Source organism: Abramis brama (genome assembly GCF_963993115.1).
Source record: "Abramis brama genome assembly, chromosome: 4".
NCBI classification, from domain to species: domain Eukaryota; kingdom Metazoa; phylum Chordata; class Actinopteri; order Cypriniformes; family Leuciscidae; genus Abramis; species Abramis brama.
The window spans coordinates 11924627-11943158 of NC_139966.1; the positions used below are offsets into that span (position 1 = coordinate 11924627).

The following is an 18532-nucleotide window of genomic DNA, read 5'->3' on the forward strand; positions in this document are numbered from 1 at the left end:
TTGTTTTTCTGCGCATTCCCGCACTCAAAACGTGCGTACACCACCTCCTGAGCTGGCGTAGGATTTGAGCGTGCCGTACGCCAACGTCCATATTGATAAATCTCAAAGTCACCGTGGTTTTGGGTGTACGCCAGGTGTACGCTGGAAATTTGGTGTAAGCACTTTTGATAAATGAGGGCCAATATCTCTCACACACATACACACACTCTCTCTCTCTCACCCATACACTCACACACACTCTCTCTCTCTCTCACCCATACACTCACACACACTCTCTCTCACACACATTCACACACACTCTCTCTCACACACACACACACTCGTGAATCAAAGAGGACACAATAAACAGCGTTTTGTCTCTTGTAAATGTGACAGATCGCTGTAGCGTCTCAGTTCAAACGGCACGTGAACCGATCATCTCTTCTTTACTACTATTACTAGTTACAGTTTTTCTGAATTGCTAAAACACATTTCCTGAAACCATCACTCACTTTCTCAAAACCTTAAACACAAAACCACATTTTCAAGCCACATTAAGAGAACCTCTGACTCTCCCGGCAAAATCACACAATCGCCTCAAAACCATTTTATCTGCTTAAAATCACACAATGCTCTCAGATCATACACACATCAGTCAATATTATAAACACTACAGATCATTCATTAGACTCTACAGAGAGAAATGGAGAACACACAATCCAGAGCATGCAGTTACAGGAAAAAAGAATATTGTAACAAAACACATTTTGCAATTATGTAAAAAAGTAAAGACAATGTACAGTAGTACGGTGAATAAATACTGTGTGCACTGCAATTACAGTATTGTGCTAAATGTGGTATAGCACTGAATGTCTGTATATTAGTTTTTCTCAATTGCTTGAACACATTTCTTGAAACTATGCCTCGTATTCTCAAAACTGTAAACACATCCATAACGTCTCACCCAATTCCCCAAACATCCTATTTTCAGGTCAAAATGAAGCTCTACACTCAAAACCATTCACTTTTGCTGAAAAACCAAACTTTGCCCTCACACACACACACAAGCCCTCACAAACACACACACTACAACATAGTTTTACACACTGGTGCAATACATTCAAAACAACATTTCCAAAACTGTTAAGTTATGTTGCTTGTGGTTCCCCGGAAGTCTCTTGATTTCCTTTTTTAAACACAACCTATCAAAATGCCACACTAATACATCAGTGCCTCACACACACTCCTCACCAGTGTTGTGCAAGTTACTTCCAAACTGTAATACATTACTGTTATTTAAAAGTAATTCTTTACCTAACAATATTACTGTCTCAAAATTGTAATGCGTTACGTTACTCCTGTATTACTTTTGAGTTACTTTCACCAAAATAACTACAGAAGTAGAACTTACAGTTTTTCTCGATTGTTTACACACATTTTCTGAAAGCATGCCTCATATTCTCAGAACTCTACACACAAATCAAAAAACACACACACAATGGGCAAAACCCCTCAATTATCCTGCAAAATGAAACTTTACATTCAAAACAATGTTATTTCTTCTCAAAATGATATTTTGTTTTCAAATGACACACACAAACCATCATATGAATAGACATTTATAAGAACCAGTTGAACACTGATGTGCTCAGTGTAAAACACTATGAAGAATGGAAAACACTTCTTCTCCATTCATCATAATGACTTTGGCCTTTTTTTGGTTCAGTGTTACACTTTCTACAGACAGTACATACATAAGTGTGTTGTAAAATATTTGAGAATATTGTTTTTATACTCAGAACGCACAAATACACGGTAACAAATATATTTTATTTTTCTCACAAAAACAATGTACATAGTGTACATCCCAACCAACACAAAGTTGTACATTCAGTGTGCATATTTGAATGGCAGTGTGTTCCTTGTGAAAACAAGAGATTTTCTGCATGAAAATTGTGCCAAAAGCAGAGAATTGTGTGTAGTGTTTTGAAAAAAGTGTGTTTTAGAACTGCAATTTGAGTGTAAAGCAGGAATTGTGCTTGTAGTTTAGTAGAATTGGTTCAGGGGGTTGGTGAATGAGTTACATGTTGTGGTCATTGTGTCTCAAGTACCAGTATTTGTGTGTAAACAATTGAGAAAAACTGTAACATTCTAAAATGACTAGGGCTGTATCGATATGCGATAAATGAAACCGAAATCGCGACACCTGTGTGAGAAGGCAGAATCGCGACACGTCCCTTCTAACCCCCAGATTTATCCTTCCCGTCCAGATCCAATGCTACCACATCTTTAAATTACTATTAGTATTATTTGAAACATTGTATTATTATAAAATACGTAGACCTACACCACAAAACTAGTTGAGGATAAATTATTTAAAATTGGGCAATTCCAGCGTTATGCACGTGACATTTGCAGTAAAAACTTCTCAGAAAATGCATTTAATACCAATATATTGAAATTTCTGTTTATATATCCATAGGCTACTCCCTTAATAAAGGAGTCCAGACATTAGAAAAATATCAGTCTACACATGCATTTTATATTTAATATGAGGGAAATAGACATGCATGCATGCGTGACACAAAAAATCTTTAACTTTTAGGTAGCAAAATATTTTTTAGTAATTCTGTAAATTACACTAAGCAAACCAAAAGTAATACTACCCACTAAATGAAGAAGGGTTGGCTCTCCACAGAACCTAAAATATTCATTTTATTTTATTTTTCGTGTTCGCATTTATGAGGAAAAAACAATGTTACGGACGTGTCAGTTCTCAGTTACGGACGTGAGCGCTCTGAAAGCGACACTAAAAGACTGCTTTTTAAAACTTTCACAGAGACCTCAAACAGAAAGCACAAAGCCTTTCTTTAAAGTGAATTTCGTTTTGTATTAATTGTATCTTAATTTTAAGCAATGTTTCATCAACCAATTGCCTGGATTTAATAAGAAGTAAATATAGTAGGCCTAGACAAGAGATAATCAGGACACGGAGGTGCTGGCGCGTGATCTGGAGCTCGTCTCATAAATGAACCGAAACTCAGCGCCTACTTGCCTCACAGACATGTCTACTTTTAAGCAGAACAATTCAAAACGAAAGAAAACAGACTGCTCTCTGCTTATGTAATCCGTATGAAATGTGCATTTCTCTCTGGCGCGTTCACTACTGCGATGATCATGAGCCAGCATCGTCAACTTCATCTTTGCAGCCGACACTGACACAGAAAACACTTGTTTATTAATAAACAATTAAAATGTCTCCTTGCTATATTTGACATATTCATAATCATAACTTTTGCCAGTTCTTTGTGACAGCTTTTAGGTGCTTTTATTGGCAGCGCCACACTTAAATTTACATGAACGCGTCACCACCGCATCAAAAACATGATTGCGTGATGAAAACATGATGAAAAACACCACCTAAACATAGCCTAACTAGTTAGAAAGAAAACACAGAACAAACAGAGTAATGCGCATACGTCCATCTCGCGAATGTACAGTCTTCTTCTACCGTATTCTCCCATTAGCCGCTTTTCCACTGGCCAGCGCGAGCACAGAGACCGAAATCATGCCTCGCTGCACTCCTGTAAAACCTGCCCAAAACACGCCTTTACTGGACTATGTCACACAATACAAAGGTACACCAGCAAGAGGGAGATGAATGAAATAAATCGCCATACAAATATATCAGAAGCTGTTATTTAGTCTTTATTTACAAACTTGGACACCACACGCGGCTATTGACTGACCACGAACAGGTAATAACTTGCATTTTTCATTCGTTAATGTCTCGCGGTCTTGCTGTTTTCCCCCCGTTTTTTTTTTTTAACAATTACATTTTGGGCTAAAAGTGTGTTGTAACGCAAGCGTTACTGAACATGTACCGAGTCAAATATTACTGAAAATTGATTAGTAATGCCTTACACTACTGCGTTACAGCAAAAAGTAATATGTCACTGCATTTCTTTTGTAACGCGTAACTCCCAACACTGCTCCTCACACACACACTCACACACACTCCTCACATGTGCAAACACTCATTGCTTTACAGAACACCCACCAATCAAGGCTTTAGAATAGGCCTATAAAAGGTTAAAGGTTGATTTATACTGTAGGACTGTGTAATTCTGTATTCACAACCACAGTTTTTTTACAGTAAAAATGTTTATTGTTTGGTTTCAATCTTACTTTTGTATTTACCGTGAATTTTTCAACATCTCTCAGCCAATTACTTTCAATGTTGTACAGAAATGTACATTGAAGCTCATGAAAGAAGAGCTTTAGGTTTTGAATAACTGTGTGTATATGATATATCCAAAATATAATATTATGGCAAAGGTGTTTGCAACGTAAGACAAATGTTTGCTTTTGAGATGTTTGATATTTTGAATGCAGTGCTTCATTTTGCAGGAGATGTGAGGCATTTAGCATTTTGTGTGTGCAATTCTTGGATTTGTGTGTAAAGTTTTGAAAAAAAGAGGCAACGTTTGAAAATGTGTGTAAGCAGTTGAAAAAAACTGTAAGATGTGTGTGAGCATCATATGGCAGTAAGAGACCACACACAAACCTTATTCTAATATGTAATAGTATTGGAGTGGTAAAGAGTGTTGGTCGTGACAGGAGGGCCTTGAGTGTAAAGCAGGAATTGACATTGATCTACCACAATTAACAAAAAGTGAATCTGAACAAATGAGTCAGCGAATAACACTTGAGGAGCTGTGTGCAGCATTAAACATTAAAAACAGCAAAGAAGGGGAAATCACCTGGGCCGGATGGGATCCCACAGAATTAATCTTACATTTTTGGACATATTAGGACCAATTACGCATGCTGCAATAAACACAGCAATGCAAAAGGGACACTTTTGAAAAACAACTGAATATAGCTCTTATCTCTTTAATTCCAAAAAAAGAAAAGGATCTTACTAAATGCTCAAATTTTAGGGTTTTAGGGTCTTAGCTTTATGTCTTGGAAAATATATCTGCAAATTAGTTCATAGTGATCAATCTGGCTTTATTCCACATCATTCGGCTGCAGAAAATATAAGTCGGTTTCTACATGTAATTAATGAAAGTAAAAATAAAAATGACCCCTGTGCAGTTTTATCCTTAAGCCTGGGACACACAAATGACATTTCATAAATGTTTAATAAATTATGTGTTACATTTTCTGTATGTTTTGCTCACATCAGGTGCACAGTGGTTAAAGACTCCATGTGTTTCAGAGAAGACAGCCGTCTATACCCTCACCAGTCAGCACTTACACTGCAGTGCACACTACACACTACACACTACAGAAGACAGCTGTCTATACCCTCACCAGTCAGCACTTACACTGCAGTGCACACTACACACTACACTACACTACACACTACACTACACACTACAGAAGACAGCTGTCTATACCCTCACCAGTCAGCACTTACACTGCAGTACACACTACACTCTACACTACACACTACAGAAGACAGCTGTCTATACCCTCACCAGTCAGCACTTACACTGCAGTACACACTACACACTACACTACACTACACACTACAGAAGACAGCTTTCTATACCCTAACCAGTCAGCACTTACACTGCAGTACACACTACAGTGTTCAACACCTGTTATAGATGATGTGTAAACGCATGAATAAATCATTTATAACACTTTCTGCATCCCCTAATCGAAAGTGTAAACTATTCATCCCTTCTAAATGTGTTACACATCATTTGTAGATCTTTCGGACATGTTACAAATGATCTGTACGTGCATAAAAGGCATTTACAACACTTTCTGCACCCTCTAATTGCTACACACATACAAAAAAATGTAACATAATTTATTAAACATTTATGAAATGCATATTCATGTTTTGTAAATGATTAGTTAATGTTATTGTGCCCGGAATTTTACAAACAGTCCCAGTTGTTTTAGCATGCAATATTGTATGTGGCCCCAATTGAAAAAAATAAATAAAAAAATCATTTTTTTTTTACAGTTTTTTTCTTCTATACTCTCTAATCTTGATAGTCATCACATAGTTATAGGGGGAGATTTTAATTTGGTTCAAAATAGAGGTCAAGGTTTCCAACTAGTAAAGTCTTATCTTTCTTTTCGCATGTTCACCGCTCATACTCGCAGATTGATTTTTTGCTTTTGGATGATAGAATGATACACTGTCAATTCCTGCGACTATCATAGTATAGTCATGGTGCGTTCAAGATCGTATTTAAAGAAAATCCCGAGCTTCCTACTCGTATTTACGACATTGTGGTGGCATCCGTGTGTTGTGAATTTGGTCCTTTTCCTTACTTTTACTTTTTTTCCCCCTATATATATTTGTACTACATATCCCACAATTCCAAGTAAACTACACTACTAAATCTATTTCACTACATTACCCATACACCCCCTGGTTAAGCTCTATAAGTAGACCTCAATTCCTTCCTTTGTTTCTTTTGCATTGGTGAGGTGTGGGTGTTTGAATGGACACCCAACCATGTCCTTTGAGTCCTTTCCTTAGGATGCATTAAGTAAGTTTGTTTTGCCAATTGTATTGTTTGAATTTGTTTATTTGAATTGTTTGGATTGAGTATATACATGTTATGTTTATCGATGAATTATACGAGTTTGATTTCCTTTATTGTATCGTTTGTAGTGACTTCAAGACCATCTTGTACATCCTGTTCATCCTGTCCATCCAATAACTCCTGTCCATTTACATCGTGTGAATCTGCTCCATGTGAATCAATGAATTTCAAGTTATGTGAATTACCCAAGACTTAATCATCCTGAACTTAAATAAAAGAGAGCAAAGGACTGGTATTTGTTATGTGTTTTAATCAGACACGCCATCAAGTTTCTGCAGCTCCAAAGAACTTGGGATATAATTAACAGCTGATATCCAACACCGTGTGCGTTCAACTCTTAAGCACCGATATTTACGAGTTGTGGGCGTGTCAGTGAGAAACATGGTGGAATACCACAATACTTAAAGGTATTTAGCAGTGATATTGTCAAGCTTTTCTATTTACAGCGAAGTAAGCTAATTGCCTGCACAGAATATGATTATAATATAACAGTGTAATATGTAACGATAAAGTTTTTTAGTGGCTTCATAAATTAATTAAAAACATAAAAATAATAGAAATAGAGTTTAAGAATTAATTAAGAGAAAGTACACTGCCATCTTACTCCGAGGAAAGTGACTTGAACGCAGTGCCGTAGTAAACACGAACTTCCCACTTCGTAAGTACATACTTAAGAGGACTTGAACGCATCATCTCCGATCATGACCCCACCTCTTTGGATTTAAGGTTTACACAAGCCAGAACTTATTCTAAACAATGGAGATTTAGTTCACATTTACTTTCTGATAACAACTTCAAATATTTCCTCATATCTCATTTAAATATATATTTTGAAATAAATTACAATATTTCTATTAGCAGCATCACACTGTGGGAGGCATTCAAAGCCTACATCCATGGACAAATAATAATTGTATGTGTGTCAGTTGAGGAGATCTGAGAATGCCAGGATGGCATCTGTCCAACTTTCTAAACTGCACCTCCGATATTCTCTGACCCCATCACCCACAAGGCCTGTGTCTACCACAGAAGTACAAGAGGCAATTCATTCACTTCAGAATGGCAAATCTCCTGGCCCTGATGCCTTTACCATTGTATTTTATAAGACTTTCTCCTCCGTTTTAACCCCAATTCTACAAATATAAAATAAGGCCTTTCTTTCAGGCCGGCTCCCAACAACCATGTCTGAGGCATCCATTTCATTGTTCCTTAAGAAAGCAAGCTATTGCTATTGGGAAACTCTTGAGTTTTTGGTTTCAGAACAGCTGAAATGAGTTAGTTCAATCAACTCTGAGTTGACCGACTCTGAGTTAAGCGCATGCACCACAACTATAAAAAGCCATTATCAATGGAGCGCAGATATTATGAGTCACCATGGCAACAGCGCCAGACAAAATGGGTGTAATTAATTACCAAGTAATCTAAATATTGTAATTTAATTAAAGGGCTTACTCTTAATTCTTCTGTAATTTAAAGTAAAATCTGATGTAAATGCATTAGACTATAGAACAATTCTGTATATTTAACATACATTTTTAAAAGGTATATTTTTATTGTAACCTTCTCCCTCTACACACTTTGGTCAATTCAAGAATAATTCATGCAATTGTATATTGTTTATTTGAAAGCATTAAAAGTGCAGTTTCTTGTCTCTCCTTGTTCAAGTGGTTGAGGTTGATATGGGATTTAGTAATTAGTAATAAGTAGACCAATACTTTCTAAAGATAGTCATTATTACATTAATATAATTCAGGGGTGCCCAATCCTGCTCCCGCCGATCAACTGTCCTGCACAGTTCATCTCCAACCCTAATCAAACACACCTGCCATTAATTTTCAAGTGATCCTGAAGACCTTAATCGACCTTAAAGACAGTCGATCGGCAGGAGCAGGATTGGGCACACCTGATCTAATTACACTGTTGAAGATGTAATTTGTAGTTAGCAATTAATAACTATTTTAGAGTAACTTACCCAACTGTTATAATATCAGAGGTGAAACTGGAAGAACAGTATGTTATTCAACCTAATTTTAATTTTCATGTAGGTGCAATCCTGCAGGTATTAGAAGAACATGGCAGCAGCTGAAAATTAAATGTAAAAACATAATTCAATCAAGTAAGGCTTGAGCATATCTCAAGCCTTACTTGAGGTGGTAGGTGTAGGCTACCTGACTTTACAAACAGTGTCTAGCAGTGTCTACCCTAACCCTAACCCATTCCTGGAGGGACTTCATCAGAGCCAGTCACTCCTGAAGAACCAAGGGCCTTCATAAAATGTAAGAGGTTTACATATGTGTTATTTTTTATATAGGCTATTTTTGATATTTCCATTTATTTTACATTGGGTTGGGTTTTTTTGTTGGCCCCAACAGATTCTGATGGTAATATCTGTCTTTTGGAGCCTCCTGTCCCAACAGAACCCCAGGCAGTTGTAAGTAGCCTACTCAATACACCAGAAATGATGACAAATAGTGTTATAAAGTGTACTCAACCAAATGCTCATCTTCACAGGACGATGGGGATAAAGAGTTTCTGCTGCCACAGAGAGGCCTACAGAGGTAATGTTAATATTATGTGTCTACACATCAAACAATCTACACATTCAGATTTTTTCACATTTTTATGTGGGGTAGCCTATAGAATCTAAGTTTAAATCTAAGTATAAACAGGTATTCTTATCTCTTCCCCCGCCCCCAGAGTGTGGAAGAACAGCAAGAGAAGGGTCCCATCAACTTCTGTTGCACAGATGAACACAGTTCAGTGATTTTCAGTAAATGCCACAGTTTAATTCTGTAGAATTTGTTTAGAACTACATTATGTAACTCTAATCTACTACTATATTTTCAGTTGCCAGTTAAGGAGTTATATAGACTTCATCTTATTAAAAAAAATAGAAAAAACAGCAGTAAAAACAGCAATGAATAAATTTACTGAAAGAAAGAATGAGCTGTTTTAACACCGCTTCCTCTTTAAAAAAGGGGAGGAGACCGAAAGAAACTCTGGGTTGACCAGGTTAGGTTCACAGAGTTAGTTAACATGGTAACTGACTGAGTATAAGTTACCTCTCTTTCAGAAATGGGCTTGACTTACTCTACTTTCTCAGGTTTGACATACCTCCCATTCTGAAACAGAAAACCCAGAATTCTCTAACGAGAGGTTCTTTCATATTGCGTAAGTTGCTTACGCTATGGGTAAAGTCATCTTTTCTCGAGATATGAAGCCAAAAAATTATCCTTAATTTTGTATTTATTGTCAACGCAGTGCAGCAGCTAGCAGACCTAGGCTGCCCTGCGGCAACTGCAGCAGCCTACCACTGAGCCCCGCGTGACGTCGCGCCCTCACGCATCAAAGCCCGCCAGAATGGGAGTGGCTTAGCGTATATAAGGAAGGGCTCGGGGGCTGCTTCCTTGATTTTCATCTCTTCAGCGAAGCTCTACGCATCGCTGGATCCTGAGAGAAGCCGCCGCCATTGAATTAAGCGACTAGCAAGCAGAGGAAAGCGTCTGAAGAAGCCGGTTGCCTTCGCCGCCTTCAGCCATCCGTGCCTGCCGCGCTATCCGGCGACAAGTATCCTTTTTTGCTCTGCTGTGTGTGTTCGCCGCTGCGACACACACTTTTCTGTCTAAAAGAGCGCAAGGCGTTTTTCTAAAAATGCCTCGCACTTCCTGTGGCTCTTGCCGAGCCCCGCTCAGCGCCGGAGACCACCACGTGATCTGTGCTCTCTGCCTGGGTCGAGACCACGCAGCCCTCGCTCTCTCCTCGGGAGGCTGCGTCCATTGCGAAGAACTTTCAGTGTCGACCCTGCGGGCTAAGTGTTCGACGCCGAAGCTGTCACGCCGCCCGTCTCTGCTGGACCGCGCAAGAAGAAGCGCCGCTCCCAGAGGCCACCGGAGTCTGATGCGGCATTCAAGAGCTCGCCGGATCCCTTCCCCCGAGCCTCTCTCTCTCTCCTTCTATAATAGAGGCGAAAGGGGGCAACCTTGGCGTGTGCCTCGATGAAGGGGAAAGGCTTTAGAAAGTGTAGCATTGCTCTGCACAGATGCTACAGGGGAGGAGTATAGTAATCGAATCCATGATAAAAAATTGGAGCTGAAACCAAATTTATTTAAACTAAAAAACAAATACTCCCACTCTACCCTGTCGAATGCCTTCTCAGCATCAAGAGTGGTATTAAAAAGTCTTCTGGTATTATAAAATGAGTCTCCCAGTCATGAAACCTGTCTGGTCAGGGGAAATAACAGCAGGCAACACTTGCTGAAGGCGAAGGGCAAGAACCTTAGACAGAATTTTAAAGAATATAAAGGATAAATATTCTGAATGTTCTGATCCAATCTGACTTCTGGGTCCTGTTTCAGAAAGGAGGTTAACCCCCTGAGGTCGACGGTATCGCCGGCGATACCAGCTCGCTTTTTTTTTATCAGTGTAAAAGAAACTCATGAATACTCTGTTGACTTTGATTTTCCATAGGAGTTCCATACATCAATCGATTCTGTTAAATGTGTATTATTTTTGTGTATACTCACAATAAAAACATAGTGTTGTGCTTTTCGACAAATAAAGAAAAATAAACACGAAGCGAGTTCTGCCTTCTCTCTGTCCGTGTAGTCCATTCTGAAACGCGTCCGAAAATGAACCATAACTCAGTGAATACTTCTCACACATACACGTGATATATGTCTTTATGAAGCTTGAAATCTCTTCTTTTAAATGAAGTAATTTATATAAAAAACAAATATTCTCATCTTGTGAAATCTGTATTAAAAGAGAGCGATTCCAGTCGACCTAATTAGAGCTAATTCAAATGTAATGTGACTCCGCCCACGGAGAGCGCACGCTATTCAAACGCAAATGGCTGAGGTAATCCGCGCAATCCTATGAACGCCCCCGTATCAGCTCGAGAAAACCAAAACACAAGTTTATTCAGAACATTACTTGCTTACACCGTCTCGCAGCGCTGTGAGGAATAATGAGGAATACAAGGAATACGAGCTGAGGAATACTAGTAAGTTTTTCCTTCTCGGGTATCTGTTTATTGACGAATGAACGGCATAGATGCGCGCTGTTTACCACAGCTGGCAAAAAACATATTACGTGACAGTTCTCCATTATGGACGCGAGCTCTAAAAAAAAAAACACTAAAAGACTTTCAAACTTTCACAGAGACCTCAAAACAGAAAGTACAAATCCTTTCTTTAAAACGAATTTCGTTTTGTATCAATTGTATCTTAATTTTAATAATATTTTCATTAACAAATTTCCTGGATTTAAAGTAAATAAGCCTATCGTCAACGAATGATGATGTTTTAGCAAACTGTATTGCTATACTGAGATGAGTAAAAATCGACTGAAATATGCAAATTAACATTTATATGCCCTAATATTTCATGAAAACAACTTTACAGTCAGGCGAAATATGAAAGACAACATTTTGTTTAGTAGATTTGGGTACAGTTTTTACTGTAGAATATACTGCCTCGTCAAATAAGCTTTTGTTTAGCAATTTCTATATATAAAATAGCCTAATATTTTTGTCAAAAATAAAGTCATCAACTAAGATGTTAGCTGTTCCAATGTTGGCTATATTCAAAGTAATGAATACATAGATAAAATGTAGGCCTATAATCTTTCTTTTTTTTTTTTATAAAGAAAGAGTACACTTGAAATATTGTTGAAATTGTAATTATTGTTGTAATTGTAACCTTTTTAATAAAATAGCACAACATATGTACAAGATAGATGTAAGCAAAATCTTAAATGGTCAATATAAGTCTTCTAAATATCTTTTGTCCTTTGTGGCTCAGCCAGTTTCACACCTGTGTGAATGGCTCATCATTATGCAGAGTGGGTGGTAATTCAGGTGAAAACCACTCCTCGTTCACGCCCCCTCGCATATTGGCTTTCCAAGCAAAACCTGTTTTACATCAATTTAAATCAATGTATGATTTTATTTGAACGATAAAGCAAGACTATTTTCACATAATTTTGAAGAAAAAACTATAGGCGAGGACATCCATTGGTCAAAAGTCTTATTGACCCATATTTACTATGTGTTTTGTGGCCTTATTTCAGAATTTTTAGTTTTTAGTTTTTTCAATATCCACGCATAAACATTATTCTCTCAAAAATTAAAACATGTACATACACGTGGCTCACATATTATGGTAGCCCTGTTTGTGCTTTATAGAGTGAATTTACACCTTTGCCATTAATATGTTTATAAGCAACTGAAAAAAGCACAAATGTCAGGGCATGTCAGAACATCTCAAGGGCCCAGAAAACCGCTCAGACTCCAGAGGGTTAAATGAAAACTCTGAGTGAAAACCCTGAAATGAGGGAAACGTACTCGGTTACCTAATGTAACCTTGGTTCTCTCTAGAAGAGGGAACAAGTATTGCGTAAGTTGCTTATGCTACAGGTAAAGTCATCTTTTCTCGAGATATGAAGCCAAAAAATGATCCTTAATTTTGTATTTATTGTCAATGCAGTGCAGCAGCTAGCAGACCTAAAGCGAGCTGTCTAGCGCGCTCATTGGCTGCCCTGCGGCAACTGCAGCAGCCTACCACTGAGCCCCGCGTGACGTCGCGCCCTCACGCATCAAAGCCCGCCAGAATGGGAGTGGCTTAGCGTATAAGGAAGGGCTCGGGGGCTGCTTCCCTGGTTTTCATCAACTGAAGTGAAATCAGCTTGTGGCACGAGCACGGCAGGTTATGCAATACTCGTTCCCTCTCCTAGAGAGAACCGAGGTTACATTAGGTAACCGAGTACGTTCTCTTACGAGAGGTTCTCTCGTATTGCGTAAGTTGCTTACGCTACGGGAACCCCTTGTCAACGCCGTGCGCGCCAAGCATCCACTACATGAGTCCCAGGGGAAGCCCAGGGAACACAGATAAGTGGGAATCAGGCGGCCAGCAACGCGGGCTGGCGCATGTACATAAGCACACCGTAGGGGGATACAGAGCGGCGCTGCCGGTCTATATTAAAGAATATCAAACCTTATAGTGCAGCTCAACCAGGAGAGCTAAAGTCATGTGAGAGTAGCCTGCACACGAACAATCTGGGCAGAACATACACACCGCTTAGACTGACAAAAGTTTAGCCTGCAAGGCGGGATCTTCCAGGTTATAAAACCTAACAAATGTAGAGGGGGAGGCCCAGCCTGCCGCCATACAAATGTCATGAATAGAAATCCCGCTGGACCAAGCCCACGATGAGGCCATGCCTCTAGTGGAATGAGCCCTGATGCCCAGAGGGCACTGCAGGTGTTTAGACGCATAAGCTGCTGCGATAGCGTCCACTATCCATCTGGACAGGCTACGTTTTGAGGCAGCGAGACCCTTGGTGCGCCCACCAAACGAAACAAAGAGCTGCTCCAAGCGCCTGAAGGCGGTGGAGCACGTAATGTAAACTCTCAGCGCCCTGACAGGGCAGAGGAGGTTATTATCGCCCTCGCTACCGGATGCTGGCAGAGCCGATAGAGAGATGACCTGCGCTCTGAAGGGAGTGCCAATTACCTTGGGGACATAACCATGTCTTGGTTTGAGGATGACTTTAGAGTCATTTGGTCCAAACTCGAGACACGCGGCGCTAACAGACAGTGCGTGTAGATCCCCCACACGTTTGACTGATGACAGGGCTATCAGAAAAACGGTTTTGAGTGAGAGGTATTTTAGATCCACGGAATCTAATGGTTCAAAGGGATGTGATTTCAGGGCCTCTAGGACCAAAGAAAGATCCCAAATAGGAACCAATGGGGGCCGCGGGGGAATTCATCCTCCTGGCTCCTCTAAGGAAGCGGATGATGAGCTCGTTCCTTCCTATTGACTGGCCGCGCGTCGACTCTGTGAACGCTGCAATAGACGCAACATACACTTTGAGCGTGGAGGGGGACCTGCCCTCGTCCAACAGCTCTTGAAGGAAGCAAAGCACCCACGAGACCCCACCAGTTCGTGGGTCTAGATTTTTGTCGGCGCACCATGAGGAGAACACAGACCATTTAGACGCGTATAGCCTTCTCGTAGAAGGAGCTCTAGACTGCGTGATCGTGTTCACAACCCCTTCTGGCAAGGCAACGGATATCCTTTGATTATCCATGCATGCAGAGACCAGCGCTCTGGATGGGGATGCCAAATTGAGCCGCCGGCTTGAGATAGAAGATCTCTCCTCACCGGAATCGGCCATGGGGCCACGTGTGACAGCCGCATCAGCTCTGGGAACCAGGTTTGGTTCTCCCATCGCGGGGCTATGAGGAGCACCGAGTGGCACGCTTCCCTGATTCTCTTGATTACCTGTGGTAACAGCGAGATCGGAGGGAAAACATACAGCGGGCGGCTGGGTCAGGTTTGGGCCTGACCCAGGCGTTGACAAGGGCCAACCACGGCGTTGACAAGGGGTTCCCGTAGCGTAAGCAACTTACGCAATACGAGAGAACCTCTCGTAAGAGAACGTACTCGGTTACCTAATGTAACCTCGGTTCTCTCTAGGAGAGGGAACGAGTATTGCATAACCTGCCGTGCTCGTGCCACAAGCTGATTTCACTTCAGTTGATGAAAACCAGGGAAGCAGCCCCCGAGCCCTTCCTTATACGCTAAGCCACTCCCATTCTGGCGGGCTTTGATGCGTGAGGGCGCGACGTCACGCGGGGCTCAGTGGTAGGCTGCTGCAGTTGCCGCAGGGCAGCCAATGAGCACGCTAGACAGCTCGCTTTAGGTCTGCTAGCTGCTGCACTGCATTGACAATAAATACAAAATTAAGGATCATTTTTTGGCTTCATATCTCGAGAAAAGATGACTTTACCTGTAGCATAAGCAACTTACGCAATACTTGTTCCCTCTTCTAGAGAGAACCAAGGTTACATTAGGTAACCGAGTACGTTTCCCTCATTTCATGGTTTTCACTCAGAGTTTTCATTTAACCTCCTTTCTGAAACAGGACCCAGAAGTCAGATTGGATCAGAACATTCAGAATATTTATCCTTTATATTCTTTAAAATTCTGTCTAAGGTTCTTGCCCTTCGCCTTCAGCAAGTGTTGCCTGCTGTTATTTCCCCTGACCAGACAGGTTTCATGACTGGGAGACTCATTTTATAATACCAGAAGACTTTTTAATACCACTCTTGATGCTGAGAAGGCATTCGACAGGGTAGAGTGGGAGTATTTGTTTTTTAGTTTAAATAAATTTGGTTTCAGCTCCAATTTTTTATCATGGATTCGATTACTATACTCCTCCCCTGTAGCATCTGTGCAGAGCAATGCTACACTTTCTAAAGCCTTTCCCCTTCATCGAGGCACACGCCAAGGTTGCCCCCTTTCGCCTCTATTATTTGCCTTGGCTATTGAGCCACTGACCATTTGGTTGCGAAGTGAGGAAAAGTTTGAGGGCATTACCTGGTTTTGAACCTCTTATAAACTGTCCAGTTATGCAGATGACCTTCTTTTATATATAATTATCCCAATTTCATCATTACCGCCAAGATTACCGTTACCACGTTACCGTTCCTCAAGATTTTTGAATAATTTGGCAAACTCTGGTTAAAAATTGTATCTTCAAAAGAGCTAATTGTTCCCTATCAATTTAGCAGCTGTGACACTTTCCCAACATAATTTCCCCTATAAGTGGGCTCAGGAAGGATTCAGATATCTAGGCGTATTCATCACTAAAAACACACAGATATCTTTAGAATGTTTTTTAATTCTTTAATTGATGTTTATAAGGCAGTATAGAGAAGTGGTCCTCTCTTCCTATTTCGTTAATTCTAGGGGTCTCAGTATCATCAAGGACCTTTATGATAAAGGATTATTTTTATCCTTTTCAGAATTGTCAGAAAAGTTTGATCTTCCTAAAACACATCTCTTTTTTTGCTTTGTTAGATCAGACATTTTGTACAAAATCAGTTTCCCCAGTTTTCTAACCTTCCTCCTGATTATAAAATGGACACCCTTACTCTTAGTTAGACAGAAAAGGGCTAATCTCTGTAATTTATGAATTAATAGATTGATTAAATCTTGACCCCTCTATTTCACTTAAAAATACTTGGGAACAAGAGCTGGGGTTCACTATACTTGAAATAGAGTGGGATTATAAAATAGATTTAGTACATTCTTCCTCTATATGCGCCCGGCACAGTTTGATGCAAAGCAAGATTCTTCTTAGAATACATTACACCAATGCCAGACTACACTATTTCACTAAACTATTGGCCAGGAGGCTCATTCTCTTTAAGGGGCTGTTTACACCTGGCCACTTCATGCATTTTCTGTGATCGAATAGCTATCCGATCGTGAAAAGACCAGGTGTAAATGCCGTCCGAAACGCATTCGAGACGGATTTGAATACGATTGCTCAAACCACATCAGGAGGTGGACTGGGCCCAAAACCCAAAAACATCATCATTAAAAGTAAAGAAACGAAATGATCTTACCAGGGCTGTTGCCGCTCTCTCTTATTGCGGTCTTTGATTTTGAAATTTTAGCTGATGATCAATAAAATACAGCTCATATCTGTTGCTTTCGGTGACGTGCAGATTAAATCTGCATATAGCGCAGGAATTGAAGATCGGATTTATATCCATTTTGCAAAAACACATATGTGACCAGGTGTAAATGGAACCGTTTTGATAAATCAGATAGCTATCTGATCTGAGAAAACACATGAAGTGGCCAGGTGTAAACAGGCCCTAAGTGGAAACATGCATGCCCTCCTTCATATGATAGATGGAGAAAAAAATTATTTTATTTTTACTGTAAATAATTGCACACCTTACAGTGTTCGTCAGCCAATCAGAATGAAGCATTCAACAGCCCCGTAGCATAACTAGAGCTAAACCTCTGTAAATTCTCAATAAGAACTTTTGTAAATGTGGTAATGTGAGTAATAAGTAAAGATTGAAATGCTGTTTTTGGAGTTGTTTAATCAACTCTTCATGCTCTACATACTTGAGTTTATCCAGTCTGTAGTTTGGATGGTTGAGTTTATCAGTGAGCAGCTTGACTCCTGAATCTCCTGGGTGATTGTAGCTCAGATCCAGCTCTCTCAGGTGTGAGGGGTTTGAACTCAGAGCTGAAGACACATAACCACAGCCTTCCTCTGTCACCATACAGCCAGATAATCTACAAAGACATACAGCAACAGTCCACATGACATTAGTTTGGCAATCAGACGTTACTATCACATACTGATCTTGGCTGCGTTTCCCAAAAGAATCTAAGAATAAATTACTTTTAATTACATTGTTTTGAATTGAAAATATATCATTTACATTTAGACAAGAAACATTAACAGTCATACAAATAACATTGAATCTGTGCATATTTCAAAATAATTTATTATTTGCAAGTATTTCAAATGCATTCATTTACAATTATAGTTGCTGTTACGTCCCGTAAGGTCCTGTATTGGGGTTATTATTTGTAGTCCCTGTTTTTTTTTTTTTTTTTCTCGTGCTCTCTCGCTCTCTCTCTCTGACTCTAGGTATGTGCCGGTGCTGTGATGTCAGTCTCGCAGCTGCAGCTGGTTATTGTTAATCAGCTGCAGGTATCAATCTCGCAGCTGCAGCTGGTTGCTGCTAATCAGCTGCAGGGATAAAGCCCTCAGGGCTGGAGTGAGGGAGAGAGGAGTCTGATCGTTTTGGCGTCGTGTCAGTGTGTGCTGTGCTGTGATCGACTGTCGAATCGGGTTGGCGGCGTGTCACCGTGTGTGCTGGGTGGTGCTGCCGCGATCTACTGTGGAAGCCGCGGGTGTCGGCAGGGCCGGCCCGAGGCATAAGCGAATTAAGCTGCTGCTTGGGGCCCCCAATCGAGTTTTTTTTTTTTTTACTACATATTAATTAACTTAAACAAGTGACATAAATGAGTGAATGAACGAATAATTCAAGACAAGAAAATTCTGATTTCATGATCAATATACCTGCCTACAACTGCTGCTGTGTTTGCCAGTGTTTGAGTCACGCGCACCTCGCGTGCATTGACAATTCGTGCGCA

General features: G+C 40.1%; 1 protein-coding gene across 1 annotated transcript in view; it reads right to left on the bottom strand.

Annotated features, from left to right (window-relative positions):
- LOC311081634 (protein NLRC3-like) overlaps positions 1 to 18532 on the bottom strand; it is a 46792-nt gene that overhangs the window by 2305 nt on the left and 25955 nt on the right. Inside the window, exon 7 of the mRNA XM_084112221.1 lies at positions 17489 to 17662. Within this exon, the coding sequence (XP_083968347.1) occupies positions 17489 to 17662 (174 nt within the window). The remainder of the gene's footprint in view (positions 1 to 17488; positions 17663 to 18532) is intronic.